At 38.1% G+C, this 14,127-nt stretch overlaps 2 protein-coding genes across 2 annotated transcripts in view; one reads left to right on the forward strand and one right to left on the reverse strand.

The window, feature by feature from the left end:
• LOC134826129 (uncharacterized) overlaps positions 1-14,127 on the forward strand; it is a 365,739-nt gene that overhangs the window by 136,559 nt on the left and 215,053 nt on the right. The window lies entirely within an intron of this gene.
• Positions 64-3,056, reverse strand: LOC134821396 (kynurenine--oxoglutarate transaminase 3-like). The gene is made up of 7 exons (XM_063832140.1): positions 2,998-3,056; positions 2,662-2,781; positions 2,340-2,421; positions 1,734-1,986; positions 1,380-1,489; positions 1,112-1,233; positions 64-885 (listed from the first exon to the last, which is right to left on the reverse strand). Exons 2-7 carry the CDS (start codon positions 2,759-2,761, stop codon positions 320-322), a joined length of 1,233 nt encoding a protein of 410 aa, XP_063688210.1. The 5' UTR covers positions 2,762-2,781; positions 2,998-3,056; the 3' UTR covers positions 64-319.

A 14,127-nucleotide genomic window follows, 5' to 3' on the forward strand; every position in this document is an offset into this window, starting at 1 on the left:
GCAAGTCTACCAATCCATAGTTATATTTTGGAACGAAAGTGAACAATGAATGTTGTATTTGTTAACCTAAACAAGTAGTATAAAATATATTACAAATTACAATGTCAACATTTCTAATCATAAAATTACTTAAAGCTGAAAATGATTATATTTATCGATTGAAAATTATGAATAAACATTATTTATATATTATAAGAGAAACAAAATTTTTAAGAAAAACAAAAAACCGATGGCTAATTCTCTAAGGCTGATATTCTTTTTATTTGTACGCCATTATTGTCAAGTATGTTCATGGAAAGTAGATATCTTCAGTGAAATATTATTCGAAAGATTCAATGATTTCTACAGCTTTGTCCACTGATTCAGGGGATTTTGCAAAGCACACTCGTAGATACGAGGTTAACTTACTCTTAGAATCCGAGCCATAAAAAAGGCTCAAGGGTAAAACTGATAATTTGTATTTATTAACAATACCTTTAGCAATTTTAATATCAAAGGTTTCTACAGATGACTGAAATTCAGGCGAATCTTGGAACTTGAACCTTCTTTTTGTGCAGTCCACAATCATGAAAAACCCACCATCCGCTGGTATAACAGGCATATTGGCATTAGTAAAAGCTTTTTGAAGTTTGGTATAATTTTCAACGAAAATGTTCCTTGCCCATTGAAAATATGATTCCTTCGGAGGGATACAAAGTCTTTGCCTCTGCAACATGCCAGCTAAAGCTTCTTGTAGGATAGTGCTAGCTCCAAATGTGTCACATTTACAGATCCTAAAAAGCTTCTCGATCAGATTTGCACCACCAAATGCCCAACCGACCCGCCAACCAGTAACTCCAAACATTTTACCGGCACTGCACAGGGTTATCGTTCTCTCCCACATTCCTGACAAACGCCATCTTTTGAATAAAAACCCTCCATTTATTTATAATTAATTAATGAATAAAATATCGAACGCATATAATTAAGTGTAATATAAACTTCATAAAAAAGGCTAATAGAGACAAATGTCATATTCTTAAAAGTAATACAGTTATGTGGATTTGGGAACATCCGTCTGTCTTATTGAATTATTAAACTTAACTAGGATTTAGCAAGCATTGAACTTTACCAGGTAGGGATGCAATGCTAAGGTGCTCGTGTCCATCAAATACATATCGATCATAAACCTCGTCAGCAAGTATCAAACAATTGTACTCCTTACTCAATTTTGAAATAAATTCAAGCTCTTTCCTGAAAATTGAACTTCATTAAAGTCAAATCATTTTTATTTGAATACAATCCACCGTTTATAATTATCAAGTTAGTAAAACTGTTATGATGCTTGATCATTTAAAACAAGCTTGATATGAGCGTTAAAACAAAGTAAAAAAATTAACCTGGTAAAAACTTTGCCGGTCGGATTGTGGGGTGTGTTAACAACAATCATCTTTGTGTTACAATTAAAGCTGTTTTCAAATAATTCCTCATCTAGTACCCATGAACCTGACTTGAAAAATCAAAGTACATCAAATTTGTATTACTGTACCCTAAAACCCTGACTTTATCATGTGATTGATATTTTATTCGACTATTTTCTCGACTAAACATAATGATAACTTCTGCTAACGAATAACGATGCTGCCAATGGAACTGTAGTTTGATGAAGTCAGTTTTTGTTGAACTGCTTGTGAAATAATTATCATTATATTTTCAGTATTCTGCTTTGTGTATGAATCTAGGATTTCACTTACCTCCAACTTAAGTGCTACAGGAACGAATTTTGCTCCTGCTAGGACACAGTCCAAGCGGTATGCATCAAACATAGGATCAAACACAATAACCTCATCCCCAGCTTGAACAAATGCTTCAAATGACCAGAATATTCCCTGATACGCTCCAATAGTTACAATTGCTTCTGTTGGTTGAATTTCTCGACCAACTAAAGGAGAATATGTTGCAATAATCTCTTCAATAAACTTTGGATGTCCTTGAGCTCGTGTATACCTAAAGTTGATGATATACATTAATTGTTGTAATCCTAAATTTTTCTGTGATCTAACAGTGAAACAGAAATTTGAAAATTAAATGATAGGTATGATATCCACTGAGTGTGAATTGAGAGCTTAATGAATAGTGAAAAAAATAACACTTTATCTAATCCTCTTTTGAAAAGAAGCTGGCTGCTTTTCAAATACATAGCATTACAGCACCTTATCATAGATCATATGTGAATACAAATAAAACAACTTGTGACTTTCAGTACCCAGTTTTCTTGAGCCCGAATCTCAGAGTATTAACTAAATACAGAGAAACTATTGACTAAACTATTATCTAAATACAGACTGAGAAACACCTACCAACAAGTCACAGGATTTTCTGCGGCACTGACAAGTTCTTCCCTCAAATCAGGGTGGAGAGGAAAATTAGGAAATCCAGATCCTGAAAGTAAACATTTGACAACATGCACCAAGGTGACCTGCCACTACTTTATTGAATTTTATGCGATAATCTCATTTATTTGTATTGATTGATAAAAATGTGACCATAATATGAAACTAGTGCTGAATCAATTTTTGGTTTGTCTTGTTTAGGTTATTATTTAGGTTATTATTTATGTTATTATTAATGTTTTTGAATATAATGGTATGTATCCTTATAACATTAAAAGATGTTGATGACCTAAATTACAAGAGTTGTTCTTCCTTGCTAAGTCCCCCCACTCTATCCACATGCTGGGTGCTCCCAGTTCAGAGATCTTGTCTGCATGTCCAATTTCCATATTTTCCGAAGGTATCTACACTAAAAGGTAAAGTTCATTAAGAGAAAATTTGTGGAGTTGTACAGTACAACCTCTTTTAACCGGTGATACTCGTAAAATATTTGTTTCAAATATTAGACCGTCGACAAGTACAACTCGGTGTGCGTCTTGGTAGGTTATAAACCTACAAAACCTCTTGCAATCGGTATGCAATTATAGTCAAGTCAGTTATACAAATCGTGAGAGACATTTCATACTTTGAAGTTTGAAGAGATGCTCCTCTTGGACTCTTCAATCATTTTTGTTTTCAGGAGCTAACAGTCAAATATTGAATATGGATGAGATCTTAAATTTTGCATATCCCTACTGTTACTTCCCAGGGTTGGATTAGGTTACCACTAATACTAATCCCATACCATGGAAACTCCATTTATAAACCGCTTAATCACATTATTTTTGTTTTAATCAAGAAAACGGTAAGAGTTAGGAGTTATTTTTATTGTTATTTGCTAGACAATTTTGTTACAGTCTGATGCAGGTTTTCGACTGAGTGGGTTTATACTTTCGCAATATTGTTTTAACTGCAATAGCGAAATTCAGCCGAAAGTTGGGTTGTACTAGTACCTATACTACTAGTGTAAATTAAGTGTAATGTAAAGACTCAGCGATTCAATATTTAATATACTTTTTATCATAATATTTTATTACTGGGCGGCGCTCAGCCTGTCATTCCGCCGAATCTTTATTCGGTGTTTATGAACATAATAGCCTGGGGTCCCCAGATAAAAGATTTTATTACACACCAGGTTGATTTGATTCGCATTTGGTGCACTGAAGATTTTTATTTTGCAAGTGCAACGTGTTTTGAAGAGTTTATAACGTGCAGTCTGACACCTGCGTTATGCACTATGCAGCTCATATTATTTCGATTCATGAGTACTTACTAGCTTATATTATTATTTGTTATTATTATTATATTATTAAGACGGCAGGTTTTATTAATAGGTCTAGGTTATACTCGCAAAATACTTGTTCCAGGACTTCGCAGCTTCGAAACGCCGCGCGAACTATCATTATTGCTTTGCAGAGCAACTTGATCTGAATTGTATCACGTCATGACACCCATCGTCGTTTCACTATAGTACAGTTTCACTATAGTATAGTTTCACTATGGTAGAGTTTGTACAATACATGGGGAGCCGCACACTCGTGCACGGCGGGTCATACAACGTATGACAAGATCTGAAAGGGTTGATATCGTCAATCAAATTTGTTTCAAATATTAAATTAATTATTAGTCGATAAGATCGACTGAAGACCGCCGACGAGTCCAACTCGGCGCGCGCCTTGGTAGGTTATAAACTTACAACAAGTCCTTGATTCACGATGTCAATCCTTTGCATCTCGTCGATCTGCATACATTTGTGGTTGCGATAAGCATTATTTGATGCGCGCGCGACCCAGTAGTGCATCGCGCTACAAAACAAGTCCTATCGTTATTTGTATCATGTATATTGAAAGCTAGATCCTATTATATTTTTGTTCGAGATGCGGTCTGTTTGTTGTTAGTATTGATCTTCACATAGCCATGTGTCTACGCGTACTGCGTGACGCGCCTTCGGCGGTCGCGCGCTAGTGCAAGCGAGAGGGCTCTGGTTAGAGCAAGTATTATTTAATGTGTGCCACTTCAGACGCTCTAGGATCAATCGGAGGGTGATCCTATATTTAATTGTATATATCTGATTAAAACATAATTTACTGGGCCGCGCTCAGCCTGTCATTCCGCCTAATCTTTATTATCTTTATTGTTTATGAACTTAATTGACGATGTCAATTCATCGTAGCTCGGCGAGGCCCAGTAGCGCATTTCGCCGATTTAGTGGTCGCGAGAAGCATAATTGAGTGCGCGGCGCGGCCCAGTAACGCATTGCGCCACAATTATAAACATAATCTTTTACTAATTTGCTCGCCCAAAAATATCACGTGACTTTGGTTTTTATGGTTTTGCAGCCGTGCAAAACGGTGTTACAAAAACCCTAATCCCAACCCTAACCCTAAAGTCTAAACCCTAACCAAAACCCCGAACTACGAAGCTATCCTTAACCCTTCGAGCGTGCTAAATCACTCTACAGTCGATCTTCGAGATTGTTCTAAAAGGGCCCCCGACAGTTGAAACCAACTTCAATCGATGTATTTTCGGACGCTGATTCCGAATCACCCCCCTGACATAGGGTTAAAATGCTCCCCTGACGAGATATTGGCGAAAAACTGTCTCGATCACGTGATATGCCCATATAAGGAAGTTAGTCTAATTTTTCGTTAGGGTTAGGGTTTCAGCAAATGCTTTTGTTATGGATTGGGTTAGGGTTAGGGTTGGGATCAGACTAAAGGGTTAGGGTTCCGAATAGTCTTTTAGGGCCAGCTAGAGAACGGGTTGAAAAAGTCACGTGACAGTCGAGTGTAGAGTGATTAATCATCATCCTTAACCCTTACCATGTACCACAACCCTAACCCTTACTCGAGTCCTAAACAATCGAATTCATGTTTTACCCATAACTCTCCAGGGAAACATTTTTACCCTACGTCATGGGGGGTGATTCGGATTTCGGAATCAGCGTCTAAAAAACACCGATCTAGATCAATTTCATACCCAAAGGGCCTTTTCACACGAATTTTCTTGAAATTTGGGCATGCGATTTAGTAGAAGCGGATAGCCTGAGGTCTCCAGGTAAAACATAAAAAACATCGCAGAAATCGGCCTTGACGGATGTTACTTGTCTAAATTTCTTCGAAGTAGCGCGCGCCGCTTTCTTCTCGAAATGTTATGGCCCGATGGCACGTGCTACGAAGTAGCGCGCGCCGGGCCAGACCATTAACAATGGTCAACAAGAAATGCGGCCGCTTTTCTTTTGTGGATGGCCGCTCAATTTCCCGATCTGTGATGGCGTATTTATCATATTTCATACAACCTGGGGACGGCCCAGTCTTTACTGTTTATATAAACATGCAAATATGGCGAAGTGACATGCCGACTGCCGCTCAGTTAATATAATTCTATATTGAATTTGAAAATCGTGTATACTTCTATGTAACCATATGTTTATTGTTTATGCAACCTGACACGGATCTGTGCAAAATAGTAATACTAACTCAAAATAATAATAATATGCTATTAATTAGTGCCTAGTGGGATACGTACATGATGAAATTAATAATGTACTTGGTTGGTTCAGCGCCGCGCGCCAACAATTATATAATTCAGATTGTCACGCAAAATAGCTTTGCGCAGGTAGTCACGTGGGCGATAACAGTGCTCGCAGGCACGTACGGTCGCACACTCGCACACACGGTCGCAAAGCTACCATATTAAAAAAACCTCGATCGCTAACCCTTGTCCTTGACTCTTTTGTGCCTTCGGCACTTTGAGTCATGGATCGGGGAAAAATCGGCCTTATGACATATGAGCTGACATGAGTGGCTGTGTATTGTATCGCGATGACGGCACCGGGTACTTAAAGAGGGAGAGTGGAGACTATTGTAAACAGCGCTACTGTTTACATACACTACTATAAAGCTATACACTACTATAACTACTGTTACACTACTTCTACACACTATGTTAATGTCTCACTATTTTATTATTGCAGACAGTTCCTTCCTTTCTACCTTAGTTGATCTTACTTAATCAGGTACCGTCACTTGTCTGATCCAAGCTTTAGCACCAATGGATTTGAACTTTTTCTCTGTTTCAGTTAACAAGTTAAGTATACTCTGTCTGGCAGATCTGTCTGTACTATAACAGTATTTAGTAAGTTTAGATTCTAATACTTCCCTGCACAGGGGGGCTGTATGCATGTACAAATGAGTTATTTGTTTGTTTACGGGGTGTTAGAGTGCGGGTGTAAGAACAGTCAGTTCCACAAGAGGAAATGTCCTCTCCGTCACTACATGGGCAACGACTCCGGGTCAGTAACATTCAAACTTATCAGGTACATGGTCAGTAACATTCAAATATACACTGCATGTCATCAGGTACATGGTCAGTAACACTCAAATATACACTGCATGTCATCAGGTACATGATCAGTAACACTCAAATATACACTGCATGTCATCAGGTACATGATCAGTAACACTCAAATATACACTGCATGTCATCAGGTACATGGTCAGTAACACTCAAATATACACTGCATGTCATCAGGTACATGATCAGTAACACTCAAATATACACTGCATGTCATCAGGTACATGGTCAGTAACACTCAAATATACACTGCATGTCATCAGGTACATGGTCAGTAACACTCAAATATACACTGCATGTCATCAGGTACATGGTCAGTAACACTCAAATATACACTGCGTGTCATCAGGTACATGGTTAGTAACACTCAAATATACACTGCATGTCATCAGGTACATGATCAGTAACACTCAAATATACACTGCATGTCATCAGATACATGATCAGTAACACTCAAATATACACTACATGTCATCAGGTACATGATCAGTAACACTCAAATATACACTGCATGTCATCAGGTACATGATCAGTAACACTCAAATATACACTGCGCGTCATCAGGTAAATGGTTAGTAACACTCAAAATACACTGCATGTCATCAGGTACATGATCAGTAACACTCAAATATACACTGCATGTCATCAGGTACATGATCAGCAACACTCAAATATACACTGCATGTCATCAGGTACATGGTCAGTAACACTCAAATATATACTGCATGTCATCAGGTACATGGTCAGTAACACTCAAATATACACTGCATGTCATCAGGTACATGATCAGTAACACTCAAATATACACTGCATGTCATCAGATACATGGTCAGTAACACTCAAATATACACTGCATGTCATCAGGTACATGGTCGTAACGCTCAAATATACATCCTTACTAAAGTATGGCCACATTGGCCATACTTTGGTAAAACAAACTTCTTGGCGACTCTAACTAGGGCCAGAAAAATTTAGTCATTCAAAATTTGTATATAAATGTGTTGATTTAATGTGTTGATTTAATTGACGATGTCAATCCTTCGCAATTTGGCGTGGCCCAATGGCCCAGCATCGCGCTACAAATAAATGTGTAGTTTGTACGGGTTCAATCATAGTCTAGAGTGGGTACAGAATTTGTTTCCCTCTTATTTTTATAAATTTTGTACCAAATGTTGGCCCATGAATGTGGTTTCGATGAGATCTAAAAGCTGAACTTTATAAGAACGTGATTACTTAAAATGCTAAAATAGTGACCCCCCCCCCCCCCTCACCCACTTCATATTGCAATTTAACAAATAAACCCGTTTACAAAACTTTTCCCAAAAGCTCCAACTATCACAAACTGCTCAAATGACAAATATCTCAATGGTCCTACTTACTAACTTCTAGACAGGACTACCTTATCGGACGTAATTTTGCCGAAAATGTTGATATGATTTAGTCCGATGATAGATATTGACAATAAATTCGTAGTGGATTACTTTTGGGACAACATTTTGACGGACTTTGACTGTAAACGGACAGACGTTATTTGAACGGACATTAAAATGAACGCTAGGGCCTCCAGCATGCAATTAATGTACCCGTTCAAATAAAGTCCGATAAGGTTGTAGTAGTAAGATATGACAGTATGAATCCTAATCTTAAACCCTGATTTTCCTACTCAGGTTTCGAAATGAGACACTATTTGTCAAGATTGGGCGCTTCAAGCTAAACGAGAAACAGCTCGTCACCAACATATTTCAGGGATTTGATAGCTGTCATTTGAACATTTACCCTCCTTTTAAAAAGGTTATTACGTTTAATTTGATAAATATCATTTGAATTAATTCCTCCCTTTGAAATAGTAAATTTTATTCTAATAAGCTGTTAAATAATATTATGATTATTAAGATCAGACAATCGAGAATGATTTAAATTTCCCTTATCTTCATAAATGTACTGTTTTGAATCATTGTTACTCATTTCATGATTTAAAGAAATACCTTAGTTAATAATGGTCAACATGTTAATTAGAATAAAGTTTATATATACAAGTATAAAGTATATTTATAATACAGTATACTGCAAACACGCTCTTAAACAATCCTCCCAGGACAAGGGGTCTGGACGATGTTTTGTAGACGCCTCCCTGTCCCAAGAGGGTGTCTCACAAGTCTCTCAAATCACAAGCCTTGTTAGTTCCGAGCTGGCGTCTCCGTTTGTAGAAACAAAAAGACTCTGTCTTTTTCACGAGGTTGGAACATTTTCGCTTTTATTACTATTTGACTGCTTCCCTCTAGCCGGTGGGTGGGGAACCAGTGTCGTAATATTTGGGAACCTTCTGTCTTTCCACCTTTACTTTAGGGAACCTTCTGTCTTTCGTCTTTTACTTTAGGGAGACTTCTATTCATCTACCTTTACTTTAGGGAGACTTCTATTCATCTACCTTTACTTTAGGGAGGCTTCTATTCATTCCACTTTTACTTTAGGGAAGCTTCTATTTATTCCAACTTTACTTTAGGAAGGCTTATATTCTTTCCATGAAATTTAAACGTTTAACCTTTAGAATCAAATGTTATTTTGCTTAGCTCTCAATCTGGTAAAGATAACGGTACCTTTTCAATCTTCATAAGGTGCTGCCTCTTACAAACCGACTAAACAAGAAGTTTGACAGTTTTCCTCTTCAACTGGCTAGGATTGAGATTTATAAGTCACGTAAGTTATTTCTGATATTTTCCTTCTTACCTTTTCAAATTCTTCGAATTCTTCAAAACCGAACACAACTAATATTGTTACTAATATTACAGTTGTGTATTACCAGGAGGAATAGCTGGTGGGATGGGATCAGCAGCTGAAGTGATAATCCCGTGTAGGAAGGATGACACGAGCGAGGCGAGGATGGTGCGACAATCCAAGTGTAAGGAACAAACCAAACACACTACCACCATATTCAAATACTGCTGCTGCACTTTCCTCATGCTCATAGGAGCCCTCATACTCATTCCTATCATTGCTACGGAGATGCTTAACAGACAGAAAGCAACTGTTGTGAACGGTAGTTAATTAGTTACCATGGTTACTAAATGGTTACTAATTAGGTTATTAACGTCATTCATTATTCAGTGATTATTCGCAACGAAAATTGTTTATTATATTGCGAACATAGTTTTCATCGGTCACATATTTATTGGGAGTTTTGATTTTCTAGACAATACATCCCAAAAACGATTCAGATGCTTTTCTGTATTCCTGATAGTGAAACACTGAACTGAATTATTTTGTTTTTCTGTAAAGTTTCTAAAACATAACGATAAGTTTAGATTAAATACCCCTAGTAGTAATAGTAATAGTGAAGATAGTGTCAACTAATAAAAATAAATGTTGAAAATTAGTAATTTTCAATAGCAGCTGGTGGAAATAACTAACTTTAGTAGTGTGGGCTATACAGTATACAGTATATATACAGTATACACACTACTAACTCTCAACATACAGGGTGGCCAAAAAGCAACTACCCTCACGCAACCGGGCGTCGCAACCCTTTAATCGTCACCCGGCATCTTTAATTGTCACCCGGCATCTCATCGGCATCTCATCGGCAGCTACTCCCAAACGTGGAACAATGAGCCTCATTAGGCGGTACCAAACATGTTGGGGGATGACGATCTGATCACTCTGAGTGATATTCGCGTTATATCGGTTGCTGCCCTATAAGCAGTCTCGAACCAATCAGACGGTTGATTGAGTGAGGAGATCACTGATTAACTGTCCACCAGATCTTAAAATGACCACAACTCGGCTGAAATTCTGGGAAATCACTTGAATTATGAAACCAAATGTGTCTATAAATTTTGGAGTTCCTAACTCAAAGCGTTCTCACTTTATGGCGACAATAGTGAAAAAGAGGGAGTGGCGTGCCACAACTTTCAGAAAATTCTAAGTTTGACCCACATCTTTTATATTATCTGAGATTTTTGTGAAATTCTGACACGAATTACGTGAGTTATTAAGGGTTGCGTTGTTTCCCCATTTGGCTGACGGTCGGCCTCCACTTTTTAAAAAATTACCTTAAGTGAAGGCTGATGGTCAACAAATAGCGATGTTAGAGCTTGGTGTGAATAAATCCTGACCTCCTTTTACACCATTGGAGTCGACTCTCGCAAATGCGAGAGGAAAGATCCTGGGGAGGGCACCATCGTTTTTGGTAGGTTGCATATTTTTTTTTCAAATACATAAATAAAAATAAATTTTTTTAAAAAGGGTTGCGTGTGGGTAGTTATTTTTGGGCCACCCTGGATAATATGCAGCTAATAAACATTAAACAGTTGCCTAATTATTCAACCTAATTTTGTGGAATCAACGTTACACCCCTGTGGGTAAGTGTAACCTTTATTACCTTGAAATGATATGCCATTAGTGCGTAAGTGTAACCTTTATTACCCTGAAATGAGATTAGTGATGTTACTACTGTACTCCCAGCAGCTTATGATAGATATGGTAGATAACACGTCCCTCCCCATCTCTACAAAGCAGCTCTCTAGCAGCATGTCAGTAACCATGGTAACAAAGCAGCTGTCTTCTCAGAAGAGGCTAGATCTATACGACCCGTGCCACGCCTCCCTCGTGCTAGCTCAGATAAACAAGTACGGAAGTTTAAATGAAATTTAAATAAACTGTTCTACTTCATACTAACTGTTATCTTACTCTAATGAAGGAAACGTCACTGAAATTCCACTTTTCACTTTTACTGATGATTAATATCCGCAGGTTGTTGGTGATAGGGAAACTAAGTGATGTGTGTATCAAGTGTGGAGTCGAGACCTTCACTTCTAGTCAGCTCCTTCTCTCGGCTAACAGTCATTACTTCAAAGCAATGTTCCTAAATGAGTACGGCTAAGATCAAAGGACTATCTAATATATTATTATTATGTGTTCTACTAGAGAGAGACTAGTGTTAGCGTGGCACTACCATTACATGAGCCTTATCAAATTTAGTGAGGTCACATGTTTATTATTGCAAAGAAGTATTAATGAGGTCACATGTTAATTATTGCAGAGAAGTATTTTTATAGTTTTAAGAATGACAGCATTTGACGATTTTCAGCTTTGGTGAGAGCAGAAAGAGAAAAGTAACTATTGAAGATGTTGACCCCGAAATCTTGAAATCCCTGATAGACTTCTGTTCCACATCTCGTTTAACAATAACGAGCGACAATGTGTTCGAAATCTTCAATGCTGCCAACAGGTCAAAACCTTGTTTAATAGTAAAAGTGAAAGTGAAACATTTGCACTTTTAGGTCCGTTTGATATTATGATTGCGATGTATAAAATATAATGGTGGGACAAGTGACATGATGTAATGGTGAGACAAGTGACATGATGTAATGGTGGGACAAGTGACATGATGTAATGGTGGGACAAGTGACATGATGTAATGGTGGGACAAGTGACATGATGTAATGGTGGGACAAGTGACATGATGTAATGGTGGGACAAGTGACATGATGTAATGGTGGGACAAGTGACATGATGTAATGGTGGGACAAGTGACATGATGTAATGGTGGGACAAGTGACATGATGTAATGGTGGGACAAGTGACATGATGTAATGGTGGGACAAGTGACATGATGTAATGGTGGGACAAGTGACATGATGTAATGGTGGGACAAGTGACATGATGTAATGGTGGGACAAGTGACATGATGTAATGGTGGGACAAGTGACATGATGTAATGGTGGGACAAGTGACATGATGTAATGGTGGGACAAGTGACATGATGTAATGGTGGGACAAGTGACATGATGTAATGGTGGGACAAGTGACATGATGTAATGGTGGGACAAGTGACATGATGTAATGGTGGGACAAGTGACATGATGTAATGGTGGGACAAGTGACACAACATTCCTCAGGTTCGGGTTCAGGAGTGTAGAAGATACGTGCTGTGAGTTTCTGAAGAGTATGCTCTCAGTCGACAACCATCTTAAACTCTGGCACTTTGGTGATGAAAGGTCAGTAGCATGGTGTGTCAATAAGCAAATAAATGACAAAAGCGAGCGGTACATCTTAGTTGATATCCACCACTGCCCGTTCAAAGGAGCATTATAATTTCAGAGGAGCTGCGGAGTTAGTGGGATGGTGTGATCAGTTCATAAGAGAAAATATACTCCGAATATTCGGCACTCAAGCGTAGGATGATTAGTTAATAAATTTGCTGAATTTTATAAGTTAATTATCTGATTATTTCGGTTGAGTTTTTAAATTGCCGAAATCAAAACTTCATGGTTAGGTTACTAGCACCCAGGGATGAAGATTTTTGCTTATTATGTTGAACTTCTCCCTCTAATAAACTTCTCCACCAGATGGCTAGAGTACCCCTTAGAGTTAGTGAGGACGGTAGCTGGGTCCAATTATTTAACTATTTACAACGAGAGTCAACTGTTCGAGGGTCTTATCACGTGGGTGAAACACGACCCTCATATCAGATCACAGTTTCTTACTGAACTCTTCGCTTGTATCAGGTGTGTACCCTCATATCAGATCACAGTTTCTTACTGAACTTTTCGCTTGTATCAGGTGTGTGCCCTCATATCAGATCACAGTTTCTTACTGAACTTTTCGCTTGTATCAGGTGTGTGCCCTCATATCAGATTACAGTTTCTTACTGAACTCTTCGCTTGTGTCAGGTGTGTACCCTCATATCAGATTACAGTTTCTTACTGAACTCTTCGCTTGTATCAGGTGTGTACCCTCATATCAGATTACAGTTTCTTACTGAACTATTCGCTTGTATCAGGTGTGTACCCTCATATCATATTACAGTTTCTTACTGAACTATTCGCTTGTATCAGGTGTGTGCCCTCATATCAGATTACAGTTTCTTACTGAACTCTTCGCTTGTATCAGGTGTGTGCCCTCATATCAGATTACAGTTTCTTACTGAACTATTCGCTTGTATCAGGTGTGTGCCCTCATATCAGATTACAGTTTCTTACTGAACTCTTCGCTTGTATCAGGTGTGTACCCTCATATCAGATTACAGTTTCTTACTGAACTCTTCGCTTGTATCAGGTGTGTACCCTCATATCAGATTACAATTTCTTACTGAACTCTTCGCTTGTATCAGGTGTGTACCCTCATATCAGATTACAGTTTCTTACTGAACTATTCGCTTGTATCAGGTGTGTACCCTCATATCAGATTACAGTTTCTTACTGAACTCTTCGCTTGTATCAGGTGTGTACCCTCATATCAGATTACAGTTTCTTACTGAACTATTCGCTTGTATCAGGTGTGTACCCTCATATCAGATTACAGTTTCTTACTGAACTCTTCGCTTGTATCAGGTGTGTACCCTCATATCAGATTACAGTTT

Source organism: Bolinopsis microptera, chromosome 1 (assembly GCF_026151205.1).
Source record: "Bolinopsis microptera isolate Bmic1 chromosome 1, MBARI_Bmic_1.0, whole genome shotgun sequence".
NCBI lineage: Eukaryota > Metazoa > Ctenophora > Tentaculata > Lobata > Bolinopsidae > Bolinopsis > Bolinopsis microptera.